Raw genomic sequence first — 25,579 nt, 5'->3', positions numbered from 1 at the left:
AAAACTTTTACTGCATCTATGTAAAAAATCAGGCAGCTCTAATGAGACCAGCTCTGTTTTATAAGAATAATCTTTCTTTGAAATTATTATGATAGAAAGAGGGGAGGAGATTGTCAGGGAAGATTGTAAGAGACTGTGAAAGGGCAAAAATCAAATAGTGGCTATCTTGACTACTCACTCATTTAGGTTTTCTCATCTTTGATTTATATTACAACTCTGTAAGTTGTAGAAATCTGATAATAACACAAATAATTGTTGTCTGTATAAATGCAAAGCAGTTGTATTTGATGGACTGCAATTAATTTTTGCATTGATTTTGATAGACCAGTTTTGCATCTAGTTGTAAATTCATTTCAGAATTTCTTATTCCCTTTATATGTCTCTGGTCTGAATTCTTCTTGGAATCAATAGTAACATCTACTGGTTCCTCATTAATTAATGAGTTAAAAATCTTTGATACATGTTCATTTTTGTATCAATATGAAAATCATGATTCTACCTTCTTTAAAAATTATTCCTTAACAAGAATGCTAGAAATAATCTCACATACACAACAGCAACAACAACAGCAAACAATGTAGTTGGTTGAGAAAATTCTGCACTTGGAAAACTCTGACTTCAAATTTACAGCCCTGTAAGGAGTTGCTAAAAGACATCTGCCTGAAGTCACTACTAGGTCCCGGGAGAGATGGGACTCCAAGCCAAATATAAAATATGAGTAAAACAAGATATTGGGATAAGATAGTTGGTTATAAATTACTGAAAAAGAATAATTTGACCGAACAAAGTAAAAGGACTCTAACCTTACTCTACAAAATCTGAGAAAAGTTGTAGATTTAAACGTATAAAGGAAACCATAAACCAATCTACAAGAAAATATCATTAAATATTTGCCCATTCTTAGAATGGGAATCTTTTGAAACAGAGAAACAATGGGAAGAAATCAGAAAGGAGACTCAAAAGTTTGCATTACATAAACATTTAAAATTTGAATGCCAAAAACATTATAAATGTGAAAAGATAAATATCTAAATTGTAATACGTCACTAAAAAATGATAGTCAGAGGTTTTGTTCCTTTCATACTTTAAATTTAATGAGAAAAAAAAAAACCTACTAAAACTCCACAGAAAAGTGTGTGGAGGAGGGCAATATACTAACATGCATGTGAAAGAAATGTTCATCCCTGATAATAATCAAAAATGAAAATTAGAGTGACCTCAATGAAGTGGAACTATAAAATTAACAAAGCTTTAAAAGTATGCAAATAAATAGAGCATGTTTTTTGGTCAGTCTTAAACAGTTCAGGTATAATTGTAAATTGATATGGTCCAACTGCAAATTTGATTTGACAATATCTCTCTATAGCTCCACAAAGTATGTATCTTTTGACTAAGCAGTTTCCTTTTTAGGAGTCTATCTTAAAGAAAAAAATCAAAAACTTGGTTACAGAGAGATGTTATTTAAACCTGGGGAGAAAAACAGAAACCAACCTAAATGTCCATCAGTGGGAATTCTTACATAAATGATGAGTACTTTATAGGACAGAATATCATTTACATTGTTTTAAAGCTTGCCTTTTCCATTTAGTAGCGTAAATAAACATCTATCCACACTAGCACATCAACTTCAGTAAATACAGCTTTAAAAGCTGCTTCATACTATTTCATTGTGATGATGTATCATAATTTATTTAATCATTGCCCAGTCATGGACATACAGATTGTTTCCAGTTTTTAACTTCAATAAAAAATGAAATTCTTTTAGAACTTTCATTTCTTCTAAATTGATACATCACCAGGAAACAATATCTACTTACCAAGCACCTATTCAATAGCACATTAAACACATTCTCTCATTTAATCAGCTCAAAAACCTTGTGTAAAATGGTTGTTTTTACAGATTTAACAGATGAGAAAACCAAGGTAGAGAAGTGCTCTGAAGGGGTTAAGTAATTTGCCTTGATCACAAAGCTAAGATCTATCTAACTCCAGCTTATTTACCTTTTGCCCCTCTTAAACAGCTTTTCCCTGCCAGCGTCCTGGTGGTTATTTCCCACCCTTTCCCACTTGTCCTGTTGCTCTTCTATCCCCTTTCAACTGATCCCTGGCATTTTGGAGAGTCCTTAGGTCTTTAGTTCTCAAGCGGAATTCATTAAGAGACTTAGGCAGGTCCTACGAATATCCTAAAGTATTATTATATTACTCTGTATGTGGCCCCTTGTGTGCCTTTTCTTTTCTGAGCAAATCCATAAAATGCATCTTTTCTGAGCAAATCCATAAAATGTTAAAATAAGTTGTATTTCCCAAGTGGTTAAGAACCTATTCTCTGGAGCAGCCTCATGTGCTTATAAGGTAATGTTCTGGGTTACCAAGTTGGGGTTGCCATTTGTTTGTTTGTTTTATTGTGTTTTTTACTCTTGCTTCAGCTATTTGAGGCTATATGTATCACCGAGGCCACCAATATTCATGCTGAAGATATCTCAAGCAGCAATAACTATTTAGAAGTTATCAATATGAGATTTTTCTCTCTTGCCAATGGACGTGATCACTGTTCGTGCTAGTGTGTTCCATGTTCCAATATATTTCAATATCCCTCAACCTGCTTTAGTATTTCAATGCCTCAGAAACTGTAAGCATCTGCTGGGGTGATGAATGTTGAGACCCAAAAGAAATCATGGTCTCTTTGAATTAGAAATGATCCCTTAACTGTGGTCATGCACCAACAACGACTCCGCACCCAACACCTGTGTTTCTGGTGCCTGCTTCTCTGTCATTAGTTATCAGTCTTTGAAATCATGAAGGAAACAATTATTCTGTTCTTATTTAATCCTTTCATTCAGCTAGGAAACTAAACTTCCACTCTTTCCCATACTCCTTGTCCTGATTTGTGACAAGTTTTGCAAAAAAGTGAGCATGCACTGGGGCAAAATCACTCTTCCTCAAATTTCTCCATTCTCATTTCTGTTTTGGTCTGTTTCACCATTGGCATAATGTTTGATTAGGCTGTCCTAATTAGCAGCTTAAAAAAGCAATTTTCCTTTGTCACGTATGTTTTATTGAAATATGTACTTGCCTTTTCACGGCAGATATTCGACGTGGATGGTGAAGGGTTATCATTCATACTTTCATTACTAAGCATTGATATATATATATTAAATTATACGTTTAATTTTTTTTCTTTCCTCCAGTTCACCTTTTCTGTGCTATACCTTACATATGAGTTCATATATTGGACACTTAACAACAATGCACTTATCTCTAGGGGTTGTTCCATAACATTGAATATAAAATTAAAATCAGTTTTCCAGGTCAAGAAGAGGTCATAGCATTTAGGTTTTAGGAGTTTTAATTCATAAAGCCAAGCTCTGTTGTGTAATTTTTAATGTATTCCTCAAGGTCATTGATTTTAGCAGCAGTTAGTTGAGTAAATACTTAATTTATATGTGGTAGACTTTCAGTTCAGGTATACCAGGTGATTGCCCAGGGGAGAAAACGTTTAAAAGCTTCTTAGTATGTGGGTGTTTTAGGGCTATAATCAACCAAACATTCAGTAATTTGGGCAGCAAAACCAGCAAGTTGGCAAGGCCTCAGCTTTGCTTAATAACTGCGACTGTGCCACAGTTAAAAAGCAACATTTATAAGAAGCCTCTGAGGGAAATCCAGGAGCCAAAAAAGTGGTGCTGGTGAGTCAGTAAGTGTCCCCTGCCCCATTAATTCAAGTTTGCATGGCATTGAGGGAACACTGTGGGAGACTTTGAAGATATCATAGCTCAAACCTATTCTAGTCATTATGGGTTCTTTTTAAAAAATGTCCAATAGGAAATATACCTGGGCCCTGTAAAAAGACTGACTGTAAAATTGAGGACCTTCATTGAGGGTGGAGCTTCAAGAGAATAAATTTGAACCATCTGCAGAAAGGATGTAGGAATGTTATGGGCTCCCATTTTGAGAAGAGAAATTTCCAGCCTGTGACAGGCTCCATCTGATTTTAACATAGTCAGTGAACTGGAGGAAGCATTAGGAGACAATTAACACCTTTCCTACTAATAGTAGCAAGTGTTTGGGTGGGGGGTCGCTTGGGAGGAATGGAACAGAGAAGAGAGGAGCTGTGAGGAGGTATTGCTGGAATCGTCCTCTAAATTAAGCAAACAAACAAACAAGCAAAACCCCCCAAAACAAAAACATATGTTTTCATTAGTAGAAGTTATTTTTAATCTTAAAACTGTTCACCTAGATTATTGTTCTGCTCATAGAAAAAGAAAGTGAAATCTTGCTTTTTGCTTTCTGTGTTTTTTTGCATCTGTATCATATACAATAATGACATATACAATATACATATACATTCATTTTTAAAAATGATAAGATACCTAACACATCACCATTGCCCTGGACACCTAGAATCAGCACTCCAAAGTTCAGCAAAGAACCCCCAGGGTTAACTCACCTACCAAGGAGGGAAAAGCACCAGAGTCAATTACTCCAGCAATTTTCAACTATTTAAAAATAGCATTAGCTCTACATATGTTTCGAGTGTCTAAGATCCTAAAATATTTTAAAGTTAACCTCAAAAGTTTCCAGGATTATTTTTGGCCCTACTATTCATTTCTTTAGCAAACATTTAATATTCAGTTTATTCACTCCACAGATGTTTACTAAGCACCTACCATATGCTAGCACTGGGGATACAATGGTAAAATGACCAGAACGGGTTTCTGCCCTATGTTTCAGTTTATGCTTTACAAGTCTCTGTTACATATGTTTCATATGAGCTACTGGACAAACCTACCTGACAAAATGATTCTTGATGAAGTCACGATAGAAAGAATGGGTACCATCACCCTCATTATATAATGATCCAAGTAAGTAAGGAAAAACAGCATCAGTTTATCAGTGGAAACATCTATTATGGTCGTTTGTATTACTGTGGAGGTTATCCAGAAGCCTTTGGTGTATGGTCTGTACTCTCTAGTCAGTTTGTGCAGTCTCAGGAATGTGTAATTTAGACTACTTAACATTAAGATTGTTGACTTAAAACTTGTTTTAAAGGAATGAAGTTTGATTACCTTATGGACATATGGTAAGGTGAAACAATAGCTAATAAAGTATCACTATGCAAAGCAGTGTATATCAAATCCAGCTAATCTTTAAGCTCATCTGAGGAGACAGTTAAAACTACTCCTGAGCATATATCTGGAGAAAAAGATAATTCAGAGAGATATATGCACCCCAATGTTCACTGCAGCACTATTTACAATAGTCAAGACATGGAAGCAATCTAAATATCCATTGGTTGATGAATGGATAAAGAAGATGTGCTATATATATACACAATGGAATAGTACTCCGCCATAAAAAGAATGAGATATTGCCATTTGCAGCAACATGGATGAACCTAGAGATTAACATACTAAGTGAAGTAAGTCAGACAGAGGAAGACAAATATCATATGATATCACTTATATGTGGAATCTAAAAAAATGATACCGATGCACTTATTTACAAAACAGAAACAGACTCACAGACATAGAAAACAAACCTCTGGTTACCAAAGGGGAAAGGTAGGGCGGGCGATAAATTAGGAATCTGGGAGTAACATATACACACTACTATATATAAAGTATATAAACAACAAGGACCTACTGTATTACGAAGGGAACTATACTCAATGTTTTATAATACAGTTGGGAGAAGAATCTGGCAAAAGAAAAAAATATATATATAACTGAATCATTTTGCTATACAACTGAAACTAACACAACAGTGTCAATCAACTATACTCCAATAAAACAAAATGTTAAAAAAATATAAATTCCTGGGCCTTGCCATAGACGGATATAGTTTGAACCTCTAGAGGGTGGAGCCTAGGGTTCTCTTGATTGTCTCGTGTGAGAAGAGAGGAAGGGGAAATGCTATATAGAAGTGAAGGAAATTGCTACTAATCAAGCCATGGTGGGCTAGATGTTGATGAAGAGCTCTTGTGATAACAGTTTGCATTTCAAAATAGCACATTTTTATGTTTGAACAGTTGTGATTTTCAAAAAGAGGAGACTGGATTGGGGAGCACCTGTTGTACAGAGAGGAGTACTGATGTGTAAAGAGAAAAGAAATACATCCTGCTAAATCAATGCATAGTCTGCACTGTACATTGTCCAAGTTCTGTAACACTCAGGGTGAACCAGAAAAGTTTATGCTATAGTAGTGTCTTTCGTTTCAATTTCCTACATCTAATAGAAACCATGCATCTCTAAGGTCTCTTAGATGTTTTGTTTTGTTTTGTGGTTTGTTTGCTTGTTTTGTTATCAGCTATTTATCAAGGAACTATATTCAAATGCACTCAGACACAAAACAAAGTAACAAAAAGGAGCCTCTGTCTTACTGAATTCCATATTTTTCATATAATTGATCTTCTTTTGCACACCAATGGAGTTTAGCCAACAGAAAAATAACCTCCTTTCAAAATGGCTTAACCATTTTTGTACGCAGAAATTTTGATTCTAAGTCATAACACAAATGGTACAGATTTTCATTGAACTGTGCAGAATGACAAAAACTCATTAGATTTGGCTTCAGTCTTGGAGTTCAATTTTCTCTCAAAATTTCTCTGCTGTTTCTCTCCTTCCTGTACCTTGGTCTCAACCTGGTTTGCACTTAAGAATCACCTGAGAGCTTTTAAAATGTATGGATGCCCAGGCCTTCCACCCAAATCAAGTAAACTAGAATCTTTGAGGATGGAGCCAGGCATCAAATATTCTAAAACTTCCTGGGTGATTCTGATGTCTGGCCCACGCTGAGAATGACTCTTTAGCCAAAAGGAGCTCCTCTCTCTTCCCATGCAGCCCCATGCTCTGTGCCTCCACACATTTGTATGTAAAGTTCCTTCCTATCAGAATACCCTCTGCTCCAGTCTTCATGTATTCACTATACCCATCCTTCAAGATCCAGTTCAGATGCTATCTCTTTCATTAACTTTTTTTTGAATGCCTTAGTTCCAAAGTAACTTCTGCCTCCTTTGAATTCTTGGAGCATTTTCTTTCCTCTCAGGTCACTTCCCAGCTTGCCATTTCTGTGCATATTGTATGTTCCCACCCACCCACCAATACACCTGTAAGCTTTTTAGGGCAAGAAACCCACCTTTCTGATTCACTTTTTATACCTCACAGTGTCCAGTAGTTACTCAGTAAACATCAGATGAAGAAGAGGAAGATGGAAGGAAGAATGAAGAATCCATCCAGCTCACCTTTTTCTCTATACTCATCCAGCACTAGAACTAACTCTAGTTAAAACTAACTCTCTCTCTCTTTCCTAAGAGAGAGTAAAGTGAGATCTCTTAACCACTTTTTCTCCATTGATATATTCTCTAAGTTTTGTCTTTACCTAGACGATCAGGTAGTTGCAATATTAAAAACAACTCAGAAATGTTCTAACTGCAGTAGGACCCCTAGCTCTGGTCCTCTTTGTTCTTCACCTGGATTATTGCTATGCTCTCACCTTCTCCAGTCTTTCTCCCTAGTTTGTCCTAATCTACACCCTCTAATCTCTTTAAAACACAACTTTCATCCTGTTATTTCCCTGCACAAAAGCCTGGGTATATTTCCACATTTCCTATCAAGTATAGTTCAAAGCCCTCATCAGTCTTGCATTCAAGGCTTTTCACGACCTTTCCATGCTTAATTCCCATTCCACTCCTTCTCCAAACCAACTCAGCAGCCAAACTGAACTATTTAGGTTTTCCTTTCCTTTGTGTTACACTCATCAACCTTATCTTTGCTTATAGGTTTCATTCCTGGCGTTATCTTCTTCCCCATCTCTATGAGTTCAATTCCTAATCATCAATTTCAGTTAAAAGATTGCCTCTTCCATTATTACTTAACAATCCCCAATGCCATCCCCTCACCATCCCCTTTCCACTGGCTCCTGCCTCAGATCAAAAGTCATCTCTTCTTCCACTGAATCCCCAAAGCATTTCTCTTTTTTGCAACATATTATTTTCCTCCTTATGTTGCAGTTATATTTTTTACATGCCTGTTTCCTTAAAAATCCTACAAGCACTTAAAGGGCAAGGGCTGAACCCTTGCTCATCTTTACATTCCCTATGGTGTCTCATATTTAAATTTTAGCTTCATCTCTAGATTCTACTAATGATGAACTCATTTAACCTTGAGCAAGTCATTTAACCTGCTTGTGTCAATTTGTTCATAAATCAAAAACATATTCTAATTTAAGTCAATTTGAGATGGCTTAAAGTACATATTCCTTGGACTGCACATAAACACTTGAAAGCATATACCAAAATAAAGATTTCTGCATAACCTCAACAAAGCCTAAAATTATGGCCACACTAGCTGTTTCTACCAATAAGTTTCTGTAATTTTTTTTCTGACCTACTTGGATCAATATAGACAGAGTGGTGTGACTGTACCCTTTCTGGCTATCACTGTTATCTCAAGCATCAGTGACATAATCCACTCCTCAACTTTTAATTAGTATAGCATTATATTTGTATGTTGGGAGGGAATCATTCATTTAATCATTTACTCCATGAATATTTATTGTATATCTCTTAACCAGACATTTTTCCAGGTGACAAGTTCTCACATTAGTAAACAGAAGAGGGGAGGGGAAAGGAAAAAAGTTGGTGTAACTATGGAAGATTTTTCCTATCTTAATCATTTTATACCATCTCTCATCTCATTAGTAGATCATGAAGGTTTTAGACCACCTATGTTAGGCTAAGACTCAGAGCAAACTCTTTCATGGTTAATGTTTCCTAAAAGCAAAAGAAAAATGCCTAGTTTTTCTCATAGTCCAGATAATTCAGAGGAGTGAGTGCAAAGTACGTCCACTCAATCCTTCTAAAGATGATACACTGGAAACATTTTGGTGGGTGTGAATCACTCAGACAAGCATTCTTCACTCAAAAATAGAAACTGACCTTATTTGTTCCAGATGTTATACAGCTGCAGGGAAGTTAAAGCCAGTGGTCCTGTTTTCAATGCAACCAAACTCTTATTGCATTTGGAATTTCTTAACCAATGAACTCATATTACTTGTTCTAAGACCTGCACAATTTTCTTTTTTCCACTCTTACCATTCACAAACAACTATGCTTCATAGGAACCACGCTTCAGAATTAATGAGTCTACATCTGTGTTGTACAAAGGAAACACATCCTGTTTACCATTGTTTCCACCTTTCATTTATCTTGACCCCTTTAATTTTAAGCATAAAATATTTCCGAGAGAGTACTTGAAGGAAAGGAAAAGGAGAGTTGTGTTGTCCTTATAATATTTTATAGCACTTTAACTATGGACTTACTAGAAGATGTTCATCTTAGGAAGAATTTCAAGCAAAATTATTAAGAAGAATATTGACTAAAAAATGTAACTTGTATCATTGTCTGTAGTTCAAAAAATTTGACACATTAGCTTATTTCTTGACTCTCCTGTAGTCCTGTAAGACCTGCTATGAGGATGCATGAAATATAAAAGGATCATGGCTCTTTGATGAGGGTAAAAAAGTTAAGAAATCAGGTAGGTGATGTACATGCTAATTTTATATCTAGTCCATAAAAATGAAAATATATGTGTTATATTTTGTTTGAGAACACTTGTGGTTGAAACAGAGTACCAGATCTCTTAAGATTACTGTGTTTTTATAGAGAAGACCTTTTCAAATTGTGGTTCATGGACAATCTACAGCAGAATCACACTGATCGCTTATGAAAATATGTACTTCTGGGCCCAGTTGAGTCAGAATCTCTGCGAATCAGGCCTGAAGCTGTAGCGGGACTCTAGAGATCAGAAAACAACAACAACAACAACAAAAACAACAAACTCTCCTCTTCCAGCTGTGAACAGTAAAACCTAGGGAGGTTAAATGAATTTCTCAAGGCCATGCAGCCAGTTAGTAGTAAAGTAAGGCCTAGAATTTTATTTATTAATACTGAGACCCACATTCTTTTCCAGTAAGTTTTTACGTGTATCTTCCAAAAGATAAACTTAAAATAAAATTTAAAGAAATGTAAGTACTCAAATATCATTGGATGTTTCATCCAATAATTCTTTACTTTTATCATTAATTAACCAAATTCTTGTTCATTCTCCAAGATTTTGGAAGTACTTTTCCTTCAGACTCATCATGAATCTTTTCAGTTATGACTAAAATCTTCCAGGAAAAAAGAGGAAGATGTTAAAATGCATACGTTGTTGGCTAAGTCTTTGAAATCTCATGATTGATTATTTTGGAAATGAATGTTTTAGTTAAAGTTATTTGAACCATTTAAGTAGCAGTTTAGATTCAATAATGATTCTTCAAAGACATACACTAAAATTCTAATTCATGACATACATTCTTGATATATGTATATGGCATCAGTTAAAACAGAGCCCTAAAATAGTCTGTGAGATGTCCTTCAAATGATTCAAAAATTCATTTCACACATCTTAATGATGCTATTCATCATTTTATATCTTTTCTTATGTATGTAGTTTAGCCTTCGAAAGGAGAAGACTGTGAATGCTGTTTATTAAGTTTTTCTGTAATTTGCCTCAAATGATAACATTTTGACACCCATTTATGATGAGTATAGAGGCACCACTAGAGAGAAGATATGCTCATAAACTTCTCTGCTATTCACAGATTCATGATAAATATGGTCCTCCTGATGTTCAGCTCCAGTCCCTCATCTTATTAACAAGAAACCTGAGAGCAAAAAAAGAGTAGTGCTCTTTTGAAGGAGACAGCGTTGTGTCAGAAACTGTTACCATGGCTGTTAACCCTAACTCTCCTCCTCCCTTGAGGGAATGTAAGCTGTGGGGAAGTGTTATCTTTGTCTTACAGGAAACCACCAGAAGAGAAAAACAGGAGGCCGTGAGAACTGGTTAGAACTGGTCAGATCTAAGATGGCAGATGACCTGGCCTTCAGTAGATCTTGAGCCTCATCATACGCTCATTGTAATACATGAGCATGTTTAGTGACATGCCTCCCGTGGCCAAGACAGGAAGTACAGGACCATAGAAGGAAGAAAAGGAGGTGGCACCCCAGTTCCAGGAAGAACCCCGCCTATTCCCAGAGAGCCAGTGCTATGCCTCCCCCTCATTAACTCTACCTTTAAAAATCTTGCCTTGATCACCCCCTAACTAGAAGTTGATTTGCGAACTAAGTTCCTGCTTCTCCATTCTCTGGCCATTGAATAAAGCTTGTGTTATTTCAGTCTCAGCATCAATTTTGTAATTGGCTGTGCAAATTTGAACAGGAAAAGAACCTCCCCTACCAAGGCAGGGGGCTTCAGCCAGGCTAGGGCACAAGGGGAGGGGGTCCATAAGGCCACTCTGGTAACAAAACTTCTAGCTGTCTACCCAAAACTCTCTTTTCCCTTTCGTGGGCCTCCTGTTTCTAGCTGGACACATGGCTACCTAAATAAAGATGACATTTCCCAGCCTTCCATGTAGCAAGATATGGCCATGTGACTAAGCTCTTGCCATGGAACATAAGTGATCATGAGTGTGGTAGCTTTGGGGAAACTTCTGTGCAAGGCAGTGGGGGCATGTTCTTTGCATATGCTCACCTTCCTCCATACATTCTGTTTAAAATGTGGTTGTTTTGGCTGGTGATCTATGTTGGCCTAAGAGGATGAGGGCACCCTGGCCCAGAAGACTATGTAGCTGCCCTCCCAACTTTGGACGGACGCTATCTAGAACTCACAAACAGGAGAGAAAGAAGCCTTTGTTTTCTTTAAGTCACTGACCTGGGGTTTCTGGTGTTTGGAGCTGTATCTGATTTAGACCAGAATCTATTTCTTGTTCCAGAATTTCTCCTATTCTTTTTTTTTTTAATAAATTTATTTATTTATTTATTTTATTGGCTGTGTTGGGTCTTTTTTGCTGTGCACGGGCTTTCTTTTTATTTGCAGTGAGTGGGAGCTACTCTTTGTTGTGGTGCGTGGGCTCCTCATTGCTGTGGCTTCTCTTGTTGCGGAGCATGGGCTCTAGGCTCATGGGCTTCAGTAGTTGCAGCACATGAGCTCAATAGTTGTGGCTCATGGGCTCTAAAGGACAGGCTCAGTAGTTGTGGCGCACGGGCTTAGTTGCTCTGTGGCATGTGGGATCTTCCTGGCGCAGGGATCGAACCCGTGTCCCCTGCGTTGGCAGGTGGATTCTCAACCACTGCGCCACCAGGGAAGCCCCTCCCCTATTCATTCTTTGAGCACATAGTTACTGAGTACTTTTTATGAGCAAAGAACTATATTAAGTGGATATGAAACAAAATATTTTTTATTTTGAATTTTTTATTTTGAAAACCTTTTTCAAAAGTTTTTAGACTCAGACTCCCCTTTTCCTTTGGTCCATCCTTGACCTATTTCAGGCATATCACACAATTTCTATTCTTTCACTATGGAGAACTATTTCTTTTGACTTTGGAATTTTAGACTGATACTGTCATGTGAGTAACATTTTTCAAAAGTTAAAAAAAAAAAAAACACCAAAGCAACCCAAGCACATATGACTTTTGAGTTTCAACCTTCACCCCCAGCTATATGACAAGTCATGAGTAAAAGTCATGATGTAAATGCAGTCTTTGAAAATATGTGAAGTGTAAATATCTGTCTTTGAACAAACAACATATCATGGGACATGTTTTTTGAATATTTAAATAAAACGTATTTTCTAAGTTAATGCTCAGAAATGCACTAAAGACAATACTATTTTCAGTGTTAGTCACATACGAAAAGGGCTATTAGAATTCTGGGTACGTATGTGAGGTGAGAGTCTCTCTTCCCTAAATGACTCATTTCCCCATTCAGAGCAGAAAGTGACTGGACTCCCCACAACCAGTGCTGCCCACTGGCTCCCTGACCTAATTCTGCTGCCAGGCATGGAGAAGTGTTCCCACATGTGAGTTCCATTAAATTCCCCCCAAATTCTTCCTTGTTGATTTCTGATAATTTATTAAGTTTTGAAGTTTTTTTCTTTAAGAACAGTAGATGCTCTAAGTTTGCACATAGCTTTTCATTTCTAAATTTAAAAACTTAAGGTCAAATGTTTAATAATTTTTGAATGATGATAGAGATACAATAAAATTTGAAGAGAAACATAAGTGTAAAAGCAGACTTACCTTAGGGTCCACGTTGAGAATTTTTCTGTCTCTTTTGTATTTGAAAAGTAAGCCTTCTGGATTGTCGGCAATCACTTGGTAGTTGGGAGTTGAATTCCAAACAGCAACGTGACTGTCCCAATTGTAAAAACTATAGAAATAAATATTTATTAGGAATTAATATGCATAATGAATTAAATTGACAAATATATTTCAGAAAATATTTGGGGCAGTTCAGCTTCAAAATAAATGGATAGGATCACAGTCTGTGCAACCATGTAGACCACATGTGTGATTAAAATTCTTGCAGAAAAGATTAGACTGGGTTATTTTCAAATCATTTAGATACATATTTATGACTGTTTTGCATGATTTCCTGGTTTGGACACTCTAGGACCTAGGACCTATTTCAGTATTATATTCCCAGGAAGTCAAGAAGAAAATTGATGCAATTTAGGGCTATTTCTTCTAGCTCAGACTCTTCAGGGTATTGAGTATTCAGGGTATTAAGTAAGAGACTGTTTACTGGAAGAAAAGGCAGCCTAAGTCACCTCTTTTCATTCAAAACAAATTAATTCATTTCTTTAAGCCTCTATTTTTCAATAATATATTTCCCAGGCAGTAAGAAAACTTCTTGTGTTTGAGAGGTTACCACAGGCCAGGCATGATGTGATGTATTCTACAACAACACCCATATGAATTTGCTCATATTTCACAGACAAGGCAAGAATATGAGGGGAGTTCAAGTAGCACAGGTAACACCCTGCAACTAATACCTCATAGGGCTAATACTTCAACCCAGATCTGTGTGTTTCAAAGCATATGCATGTTCTTTCTACTATTCAACATTGTCTGTTCAATCCTTTCTTTGAATGTTCTTCTATGGAAATTTTCCATTTTTTCCATATCTTGTTTTATACCTACTTTTCAAAAACAAATATAATGCTGTTATGTGAGTTGGAAGTATCCTCAATATACTTATTTTAACATATCTTATTCCCATTAACATGTTTCTAACATTATGTTTGGTTTTAAAATGACAGCCACAGAGATAAGTTACGTATAGCTCATGGCCCAGTATGCCTCTCAGATATTTGTAATATTTATTTTTAATCATTTTCCCCTTATCCTGTTTCTGCGTTGTTTTTCCCTCTATTACGTCTCTTCTTCATTTTGAAAGAGTAGATTTCAATGATTAAACTCACTCTGAATTACACTGTTTTCTGAGGCATCCACTTTTTGCTATTATCTGAAAATGTAATACGTTTACCCTCAGATTTTTAATACTCAGAAAAAACTGATTATATAGGTCATATATTTATATCTTGGGGGTGCCTGTTAGTGAGAACTATTCTCTCTCTTCCCCTCTTACACCTTGTACGGCCAAGACGTAGGAGTGTCTGCCCTTTCTGAAGCACAGAGTTAGGAAAAGTGGTTTTCCAACCATCTCTGTCTGTTTAGTCAACCTTCCCCAAGAGAGCAGGAATGACTATCTGATTAGTGAATTGAGAAAAGGAGCTGAACATTCATGGCTTTCTAGATCTTCACTTTAGCTAGCTTTCATAAGTGAAGTTTATCACGGCAGGCTCAATGTCCAATACGGTGATAATAGGAAAGCAGCCTATAGTACTGGTGATAAATTCAATCCAGTGGTAAAGGTATTACAAGCCAATTTGACTATGCACCCAAGCTGGGTCCCACAATTCAGTTTAATTCATAATAAAGAAGATAAATTGACCTCCATCCTCCTGGATGTTCAGTTAGGAGATTGACACATTGGTTTTGATTCTCAACCTTACATAAATACATACACACACACACATATATATATATACACATATATATATGTACACACACATACATATATGCATGCAGATATACATAATCCTAGTAAAATGCTTAAGTCATATTTATGCTCTGAGTGGTATGGTTTATATCACACATTCCCATCTTGTTGCTCAGACCTCAAATTAAAAGCCTTATTGAAGTCCAGGCAGATTATATATATATATATACACATACATATATATGTGTGTATATATATATATATACTTTTTATGCAAAAAAAGTTAATTTGTGTAGCATATGGTACTTTTGATGAAGTGATCTGGATTGTTAGTCAATACTTTTGTTTTCCTAGGCAGTGAAGGGAAACAGGTTTCATTTCACATGCCAATTCTAACAGCTCATAATTATTAGTATTTAATAAAGGTAACTAACACTTATTTAATAAGCACCCTGTGCTAGGTACTGTTCTGAGACTAATGAATCTATTATCTCATTAACCTTATTGTCAACCCTATGAAATAGGCATAAAACCATCCCCTTTTATACATGCAGAACCTAGGTGATCTGAAGTGTACTTGCAGATGAAAATGAGGGACTGGATTTGAGAAGACACTGAAAAATTGATTTAATGGTTATGAGAAAGACATCAATGAGACAAGAGTCTAGGATTACTCTCAGATTTCTGGTTTGAATAGCTAAGTGTATGGAATTATTTACTACGAAATAAAATACAAGGTAAGGAACAGATTGCAGGAGGCTGGGGGTGGGGTGGGGCATGTGCAGCTCAGTTTTAGATGTGTTGAACTTGAAGTCCTCATAAAATATCCAAGAAAATGAAAGGGAGGATCTTGGTTTGTGTTGTTTACTGCCCTATTCCTTTTCTCAGTCCATGCCTGACATATGGTAGATGCTGAATGCATATTAATAGAATAAATAGATAATGGATGAATTTCTGAATTTAGAGAGTTTTCTTAGATGGAGTAACGTATCTAGAAATATCAGCAGTATTTAAATTCAAAGAGGTGACTGAGATGGACAAAGGAGAAGATGGAGATAAGAATGAAGCCTGGGAACATCAATTTTACAGGAAAGGAAGAGGAATCAGCAAAGGGGAGTGAAAAACAGTGATCCGAAGCATCAGAAAGAACCAGGAAAGAGTTACTTTGTTGCAAAAAGTGAAGAGAGAAGAATGGATCAAGAAATAGTACTTTAAGAAAAACAATAGTGCCAAATGCCTCATAAATTAGATAAGGTATGAAAAGAGCTCATCAAAATTTGCACTTGGAAGGATATTACAAGAAAAGCAGTTGCAGTAAAATGGTGGGACCAAAATTCAGTTATAGAAAATTTAAGGGAAGATGAGAAAAGATTACTGAATAAAAAATTCCTTTATTAATTTAGTTATAAAGGAAACAAGAAAACTAGGACAGCACTGAGAAGGATATAAAAAATTAAAGGTCAGTTTTTTTCTTTTAAAGATGAAATATTCTTGAATATGTTTATAACACACGAAGAGAGAAAAGTAGAGAAAGCAGGATCCTAAAAAGGATTTGTCATAAAACATTATGTATGAGATGTATCTAATATACAACAGAACTATGATATTCCTTTATCTATGTAGGTTAATTTGATTTTACTAAGAACTGTGTGTATTATTTATTACTATTTCTATTATATAGATGAGGGAACTGGAGTTAAGAGAAGATAATAAAAAAATTGAAGTTTACATGCTAGTACTAGAATACTGTCTCAAACACAGTTTATAGAATCTAAACAAATACTCTTTCTAAAAATTTTTATTTTATTGTGATAAGAACACTTAACAGGAGACTTGCCCTCTTAACAAATTTTTAAGCGTATAATACATTACATTGACTGTAAGTACGATATTGTACAGCAGAGCTTTATAGCTTATTCATCTTGTTTAAGTGAAACTTTACACCTGTTGATTAACTCCTCAATTTCTCCTCCTGCCCAGTTCCAGGTAACCACCATTCCATTCTTCGATTCTATAAATTTGACTATTTTAGATACCTCATAGAAGTGAAATCATATAGTATTTGTCTTTTTGTGAATGGCTTATTTCACTTTTCATAATGCTCTCAAGGTTCATTCATGTTGTCACATATTGCAGAATTTCCTTCTTTTTTAAGGTTGACTAATATTCCATTACATGTACATACCACATTTTTTTCCCCCATTCATCTGCCAATGGACATTTAGGTAGTTTCCACATCTTGCCTACTGTGAATAGTTTTTTTTAGACCACATATAGTTGAGTGTTGTTTCTTCAAATCCATTCAAGCCACTCTGTCTTTTGATTGGGGAGTTTCATCCATTTATACTTAAAGCAGTTATATTGATAGGGAAACATTTACTCTTGCCATTTTATTAATTGTGCCTGTTAGTCTTGGAGTTCTTTTGTCTGCTTTTTCCTCTCTTGCTATCTTCCTTTTTGTTCTGTTGATTTTTTTTATAGATTTTATTTATTTATTTTATTGGCTGTGTTGGGTCTTTTTTGCTGTGTGCGGGCTTTCTTTTTAGTTGTGGTGAGTGGGGGCTACTCTTCGTTGGGGTGCGCAGGCTCCTCATTGCCATGGCTTCTCTTGTTGTGGAGCATGGGCTCTAGGAGCGTGGGCTTCAGTAGTTGCAGCACATGGGCTCAATAGTTGTGGCTCATGGGCTCTAAAGCGCAGGCTCAATAGTTGTGGTGCACGGGCTTAGTTGCTCTGCGGCATGTGGGATCTTCCTGGAGCAGGGCTTGAACCCATGTCCCCTGCATTGGCAGGCAAATTCTCAACCACTGTGCCACCCAGGAAGCCCTGTTCTGTTGATTTTTTTATTGATATACTTTTAATACTTGATCTTTTTCTTTTGTGTATCTTCTGTAAGTATTTTTTTATAGTTCCCTTGGGGTTCACATAAAATGTCTTATAGTTGTAAACATTAATTTTAAGATGATAATAATAAGTTTAATCACATACACAAACTTTACATTTTAACTTCTCCCATCCATGTACTTTATGCTATTGTCTAAGTTTATGTCTATTCATAGTGTATATCTTTAAATTTTTTTGCTATAGTTATTTTTAATACTTTTGTCTTATAATTATTATAGTAGAATTAAAAGTGATTTACCCACTGCCATTAGAGTAATACAGTCCTATGAATTTTTTTATATATTTACCTTTATCAATGAGTTTCATACTTTCTTATGCTATCATGTTTCTTTTTAGCATCCTTTCATTTTAATTTGAAGAGCTCCCTTTAGCATTTTTTGCAAGGCAAACCTAGTGGTGGTAAACTTTCTGGGCATTTTTTTCTGTGTGGGAAAGTCTCTCTCTCCTTCATTTTTGAAGGACAGTTTTTCTGGGTATAGTACTCTTTGGTGCTAGTTCTTTTCTCTCAGCACTGTGAATCTATCATCCCACTTCCTTCTGGTCTGTGAGGTTTCTACTGAAAAATCTGCTGCTTGTCTTACAAGATGGAGGTGGGGGGCCATTGGATGTGACAAGTTGCTTTTCACCTGCTTCTTTCAAAATTTTCTTTGTCTCTGATTTTTGACAATTTAATTATAGCGTGTCTTGAAGTAGATTTCTTTGATCTATCTAATTGGTGTCCCTTAAGCTTTTTGGATGTTCATGTCCATTTCCTTCCCCAGATTTGGGAAGTTTTCAGTCTTTATTTCTTTGAATAAGTTTTCTGATCCTTTATCTCTCTCTTCTCATTCTGGGAATCCCATAATGTGTGTACTGGTTCCTTGATGATGTCCTATAACTCGCTTAAGCTTTCTTCACTCTTTTTTATTTTCTTTTTACTCCTCTGACTTAATTATTTCCAATGGCTTGTCTTTGAGTTCATTGATGTTTTATTCTGTTTGATCTAGTCTGATTTGAAACCCTTTAGTGTTTTTTTTAAGCTAAATTGTCTTCAGCTCCATGACTTCTGTTTTGTAGTTTTTAGTATTTTCTCTTTGTTGAATTTCTCCCTTTGTTCATGCATTATTTTCTTGATCTCAGTGAGCACTTCTGTGAAAGCTATTTTGAATTCTCTTTTAGGTGTACTACTTTCTTTAGGGTCAGTATCTGGAGATTTATCTTATTCCTTTTTGGGGCAACATTCTTGCCTAATTCTTGATTTTCCTTGACTTTCTGTGTTGCTGCCTGCATATGAGACAAAGCAGTCACCTCTCCCAGTCTTCCTGGACTGGCCTTATACAGGAGAAGACCTGCACCAATCAATTTGGACAGCGATTCATTGGCCTTTTCTAACTTCTTCTCTCCCCAGGGAGAAGCAGGCAGCTGTGGGTTTTGTCACTCGCTCTGTGATGAGCAGGGAGTAGGATCTATGATGTCTACCAGCCCAAGCTGCTGTCACCATTTTCCTTCAGGTGCATGGAGTGTGCCTGGCCCACCAAAACCCTAAGGCTGGCACAACTGAAGTCAGTCCCCTGGGAAGTCCCCTTAGAAGAGCTAGGAGTCTGGATACACAAAGCAACCCCTGCAAGAAGCTGAAAGCTAGGGGCTTTCTTTTTCATAGTATTGTGCTAGGCTGGCAGTAGGGATTCCAGTAAGAGGGTGTTCCAAACCTCTTTACAGGCTTTAGTGAGGCTGGTTTTGCATTTGCCTGGGGTGCAGGGACCTTTTCATTAGTTTTTGGGTTTCCCACAAAGGGAATTTGTCTATGAATTGTTGCTGAATCTGTGTATTTGTTGGGGGAAAAGAGAGTCCAGGGTTCATACTCAGCTGTCTTGCTGATGTCACCAATCCAAATGCTCTTTTAAATCTGCTATTTCTTGATTTCTTTTACATGGCAAAGTAATTGTCAATGCAGAATCTGTTAATGTATATTTAAACTTTAATTCCACTCCGTTTGAGCCACCTATATCCAGATCCACACTCTAGATGTTATAACTCATAACTGTATTTGAATTTTTATTGTCTATTAGTTTTCATTGATAGTTCTTCTACAGTACTATTTTGAACTTATTGAGGCCTTGGGTTCCCTAGATCACCCTTTTTATTCTAATTTGCAACAACTAATTTCTTAAGTTCTCTACTTATCTATCATTCTCAAGACACTTGCCAATAATCACAACATTCTGGTTCAACTGACCCTCTTTATATTGAAAAATAGCAGCTCTAGGTCAATTCAAATGTTTGCCTTCTCTGTTCCTGCATATAGTCTTCTGACAACTCTTGCTGAAAATAACATACTGTACCATTAATGTAATTCTAAATTGCAAAGTCTAACCCCAGTTAGACTCTAGACACCACAAAGTAAGTTTTATGTCTCTAGTTATCTTTCTCTGTCATTCATTATGTTGTTCATTTATGCTATTCCTCCACTTTCCTTCTTACTTTCAGAAGATGACCTCACTGCTGAGTTTACTAGTAGAAAAAGGACATTAAATGGGAACATGATCAAGATCCCATCCCTTCACAGCAAATTTACCTATATTTTACAATGTTCTCTATCTCCCTTCATTCAGCAAAGAATAAATGCCCCTCTTCTTTTCCAAGATAATAAATAATCTCCATGTGTTTTCTGAATTCCATTCCTTATTGTCTTGTTACTTCAAATATTATTCAACATTTCTCCAATATACTCAAACTCACCTCACTATAAAATTTTTCCCAGAACTAACAAACACATATGCCTTTCAGCTAAACAAGAAAAAGAAAGGTAGACAGAAAAGAAAAAAAGAGAGGAAGAGAGAAAGAAGTAAAAAAAGGAAAGAAGAGGAATAAGGGGGGGGGGGGAGGAAAGAAGAGAAAAGAGATTGAAAAACTTTCCCAAACTCAGATTCTCTACAGGTCATCACATTTTTTACCGAACACACTGTAACTGAATCTATCTTCTCTATGCCAACTTACCCTGGCCCTTCTTCCATCTCAGTTCTCTCACCTGAGCTGCTGATCCACATCACCTGCTCAACTGTAAATACTTACTGGGATAAACCATAGACTCTTCAATCTCAACATATTAAAAAATAAATTTTTCTTTCCCACCTTCCAAACTTATTTATACTTGTTGTAATGTCTCTATCAATAAGTGGCACTCAATAAATGTTCACTGACTAAACTGATATATGCCCATACTTATTATTATTTTTGATCTAATTGATTACATTATTTTTAATTATTACAGAATTAAAATAAAGAAATAGCAAGAGAAATTATTTTAAAATGTAATTAAGAGAATTGATCTAGAACATTGATCTGGGACTTAGGAAATCTAAATTCTCATTGAATGGTTTCAATTTTCTCTTCTCTAAAGTTTAGAAGCAGAACTATATAGTGCAAAAGCTCTTAACAATGGTAATAGACTATTATTATGAAAGCCTCCTTTGATTCAATGAATTTTTAGGTTATTTTTTTTTCTTACATGTTGTTTTGACTTATGTCTGTGTTCACATTTAGAAAATACTTGTAGAAAAGTTCAAACTATTGTATCTAAAATTGATAGAAGGGAAGGAGAAAAGATGGCGGCAAAGTAGAGGGACGTGGAATGTATCCCTCTCCACAGATGCATTGGGAATGCACCAAAAGACGCAATAATTTCCACAGAGAACCAACTGAACACCAGCAGATGACCTCGGACACCAGAAAGGACTGCAAGGATCCTGACAAAACCTGTAGGGAGGCATCTTCGTCTGCTCAAAGAGGGTGAAGCAGCTGAGCTGTGGCAGACGGGAGGGACTGAGAAACACACAGAGGGTCCACACCACAGCTCAGCGTTCCTGGACTGAGATGTCGATTCACAGCTGAACAGAGGGTCTGGGAGCATGGGAACCGGAGAGCTGGTTCAGGGTGAGAAAAATTGTTGCCAGTAAGGTGACGGACCGAAAGGACAGGAGGGAAGAGGTCTGCAGTGAGGAGTGCCTGCCCCTGAGAGCTGCCCGGCCATGATGGCAGCTGGATGCTGCAGGCTCACGGGCGGGCAGGAGGAGCCGTGGGCATAGCCTCTCTCTCTCTTTTGGCTCCTGCAATGGGCAGTGGAGGGACCCCTGTGGGCCACCTAAGGCACTCAGGGATAACAAGGACCCTCAGGCCCTTGGGCGGAGCTAGATTAAAGCCCCAGCAAGCAGCCGAGAGCAGGCTTGGAACGCCGGCAGCAGGGAGGCTGCTGAAAAAAAAAAACAAACAAAAAAACCCATAGAGAGGCCCAACTCTGAGACATTCTGTTTACACCTGAGCCACCGGCGTCCCTCTGTAACAGGCACCTCCAAGCCTGACTGAAACGACAGTGTGCCATTGCTCACTCACTCCCAGGCGAAGGAGCCACTGTTGTACCCTCTCCCTCCCCACACACCAACACTTACAGACGAACAACGACGAACAACAAAGGAAGCTCTGCTGGTCACAGAATAATACAAAAAACTCAAGGCAAGTAGAAGGACACTTACAGCTGAGACTCTAAGGAAACAGAAATATTAGTATCAATTCTATTGAACTGGTCCATTCTGGGATCAGTTCTAGTTTTTTTTTTTTTTCTTTATTAATTATGATCTTAGTCCTAAGGGATCTACAAGTTTTATAACATTTTTTATTCTATTTTCATTTTTAGCCTTTTTATATACTTCTATTTCTAGTTAAGTTTCTGGTAGTATGGACTATATATCTCTCCTACCTTCCTTTCATCTCCATCCTTTATACATTTCTATTTCCTTCTTTTTATTTGCATATTTCCAGTCACTCTTCTGTTCCCCTGTCTTCTATCTATTTTTAGTTTATTTTATCTTAACATATAAGCAACACTATAGATCTGCTCACACTCCTTGCTCTATTCTCCAGATGACACACCACCTTGGTATTTAATATTAGCTTTTTGTCTTTATCTTAGTTCTTAGTACAATTGTCTGATTTCATTCTGAGACTCTTCATTCTGTCTGGTGGCACTCTAGTTCTTTTTTATATTTGATCCTAGCTTTCAATATCTCCCTGGATTTGTGTTTGTAAGTGTAAGGTGTTATTTGTTTGTTTGTGTGCTTTTGCTTTTGTTTCTGTTTTGTTCTATTTTGGTTTTCAATTTCTGTTGGTTTTCTCTTTGACTATCTGATAGCATACTGGGGTTCTTCTGTCAGGTCTTTCCAGAGCCTTATGTCCTAATGGATTCAGTAACTGTGTGTCTTATACATGTATGTTTCCTAGACTTAGTATTTGTTTAACCCAACTCTTGGCCATTACTCTGGGGCTTGGACAGTCTTCTATAAACCCCTCTGTTGCCGGGACAAGCAACCCCAGAAGTTTGGACTACCATGAGGAAACAAAGAAACACCATGCAGGCAAAGGAGCAGGAAAAAAACCCACAAGATCAAATAAATGAAGAAGAAATAGGAAAAATGCCTGGAAAAGAATTCAGAGTAATGATAGTAAAAATGATACAAAATCTCAATAACAAAATAGAGAAAGTACAAGAAACAGTTCACAAGAACTCAGAAGAACCAAAGAACAAACAAACAGCAATGGATAACAAAATAACTGAAATTAAAAATACTGTAGATGGTATAACCAACAGAATGACTGAGGCAGAAGAATGAATAAGTGAGTTGGAAGATAGAATGGGGGAAATAACTGCCACAGAGCAGGAAAGAGAAAAAAGAATAAAAAGAAGAGAAGACATTCTCAGAGACCTCAGTGATAACATGAAGTGTACCAACATTCAAATCATAGGCATCTCAGAAGAAGAAGAAAACAAGAAAGGGTCTGAGAAAATATTTGAAGGGGTTATAGTGGAAAATTTCCCCAACATGGGAAAGGAAATAATTAACCAAGTCAAGAAGCACAGAGAGTCCCATACAGAATAAACCCAAGGAGAAATACACTAAGGCACATATTAATCAAACTAATGACAATTAAACACAAAGAAAAAATATTAAAAGCAGCAAGAGAAAAGCAACAAATAACATATAAGGGAAAATCCATCAGGATAACAGCTAACCTTTCTACAGAAACTCTGCAGGCCAGAAGGGAATGGCAGGATATACTGAAAAACCCAAAAAGAGAAAAACCTACAGCCAAGAATACTCTACCCAGCAAAAATCTCATTCAGATTCGACAGAGAAATCAAAAGCTTTCCAGACAAGCAAAAGTTAAGAGAATTCAGCACCACCAAACCAGCCTTACAACAAGTGCTAAAGGAACTTTTCTAGGCAGCAAACACAAGAGAAGGAAAAGACCTACAAAAACTAACCCAAAACAATTAAGAAAATGGTAATTGGAACACACATGTAAATAATCACCTTAAATGTAAATGGATTAAATGCTCCAACCAAAAGACACAGACTGGCTGAATGGATACAAAAACAAGACCCTCCTATATGCTGCCTACAAGAAACCCACTTCAGACCAAAAGATACATATAGACTGAAAGTAAAGGGATGGGAAAAGATATTCCATGCACATGGAAGTCAAAAGAAAGCTGGAGTAGCAACACTCATATGAGACACATTAGACTTTAAAGCAAAGACTATTAAAAGAGACAAGGAAGGACACTGCATAATGATCAAGGGATCCATCCAAGAAGAGCATATCATAATGGTAAATATCTATGCACCCCACATAAGAGCACCTCAATACATAAGGCAAATGCTAAGAGCCATAAAAGGGGAAATCAACAGTAACACAATAATAGTGGGAGACTTGAACACCCCACTTACATCAATGGACAGATCATCCAAACAGAAAATAAATAAAGACACACAAGCTTTAAATGACATATTAGACTATCTCGACTTGATATTTATAGGACATTCCACCCAAAAACGACAGAATACACTTTCTTCTCAAGTGCACATGGAACATTCTCCAGGGTAGATCACATCTTGGGTCACAAATCAAACCTCAGCAAATTCAAGAAAACTGAAATCTTATCAAGCATCTTCTCAGACCACAATGCCATGAGACTAGATATTAATTACAGGAAAAAAACTGCAAAAAATGCAATCACATGGAGGCTAAACAATTCACTATTAAACAACCAAGAAATCATTAAAGAAATCAAAGAGGAAATCAAAAAATATCTAGAAACATACAACAATGAAGATACAACAACCCAAACCTATGGGATGCAGCAAAAGCAATTCTAAGTGGGAAGTTTATAGCAATACAGTCCTACCTCAAGAAACAAGAAAAATATTGAGTAAGCAAGCTAACCTTACACCTAAAACAATTAGAAAAAGAAGAACAAAGAAACCCCAAAGTGAGCAGAAGGAAAGAAATCACAAAGATCAGAGCAGAAATAAATAAAAAAGAAAGGAAGGAAGCAATAGCAAAAATAAATAAAACTAAAAGCTGGTTCTTTGAGAAGATAAACAAAATTGATAAACCATTAGCCAGACTCATCAGGAAAAAAAGGGAGAAGATGCAAATCAACAGAATTAGAAATGAAAAAGGAGAAGTAACAACAGACACCACAGAAATACAAAAGATCATGAGAGACTACTACAAGCAACTATATGCCAATAAATTGGATAACCTGGAAGAAATGGATAAATACTTAGAAAAGTACAATCTTCCAAGACTGAACCAGGAAGAAATAGAAAATATGAACAGACATATCACAAGTATGGAAATTGAGACTGTGATTAAGAATCTCCCAACAAACAAAAGCCCAGGGCCAGATGGATTCACAGGTGAATTCTATCAAACATTTAGAGAAGAGCTAACACCTCTCCTTCTCAAACTCTTCCAAAAT

General features: G+C 36.5%; 1 protein-coding gene across 2 annotated transcripts in view; it reads right to left on the bottom strand.

Annotated features, from left to right (window-relative positions):
- Positions 1 to 25,579, bottom strand: part of CFAP299 (cilia and flagella associated protein 299) — a 550,226-nt gene that overhangs the window by 4,231 nt on the left and 520,416 nt on the right. For both annotated transcript variants that reach the window (XM_057727886.1, XM_057727885.1), the window contains exon 5: positions 13,115 to 13,244. In XM_057727886.1, the coding sequence (XP_057583869.1) occupies positions 13,115 to 13,244 (130 nt within the window). The remainder of the gene's footprint in view (positions 1 to 13,114; positions 13,245 to 25,579) is intronic.

This window comes from Hippopotamus amphibius, chromosome 3, assembly GCF_030028045.1.
Source record: "Hippopotamus amphibius kiboko isolate mHipAmp2 chromosome 3, mHipAmp2.hap2, whole genome shotgun sequence".
In the NCBI taxonomy this organism is placed as follows: Eukaryota; Metazoa; Chordata; class Mammalia; order Artiodactyla; family Hippopotamidae; genus Hippopotamus; species Hippopotamus amphibius.
This window is presented reverse-complemented; position numbering and strand designations above follow the sequence as displayed.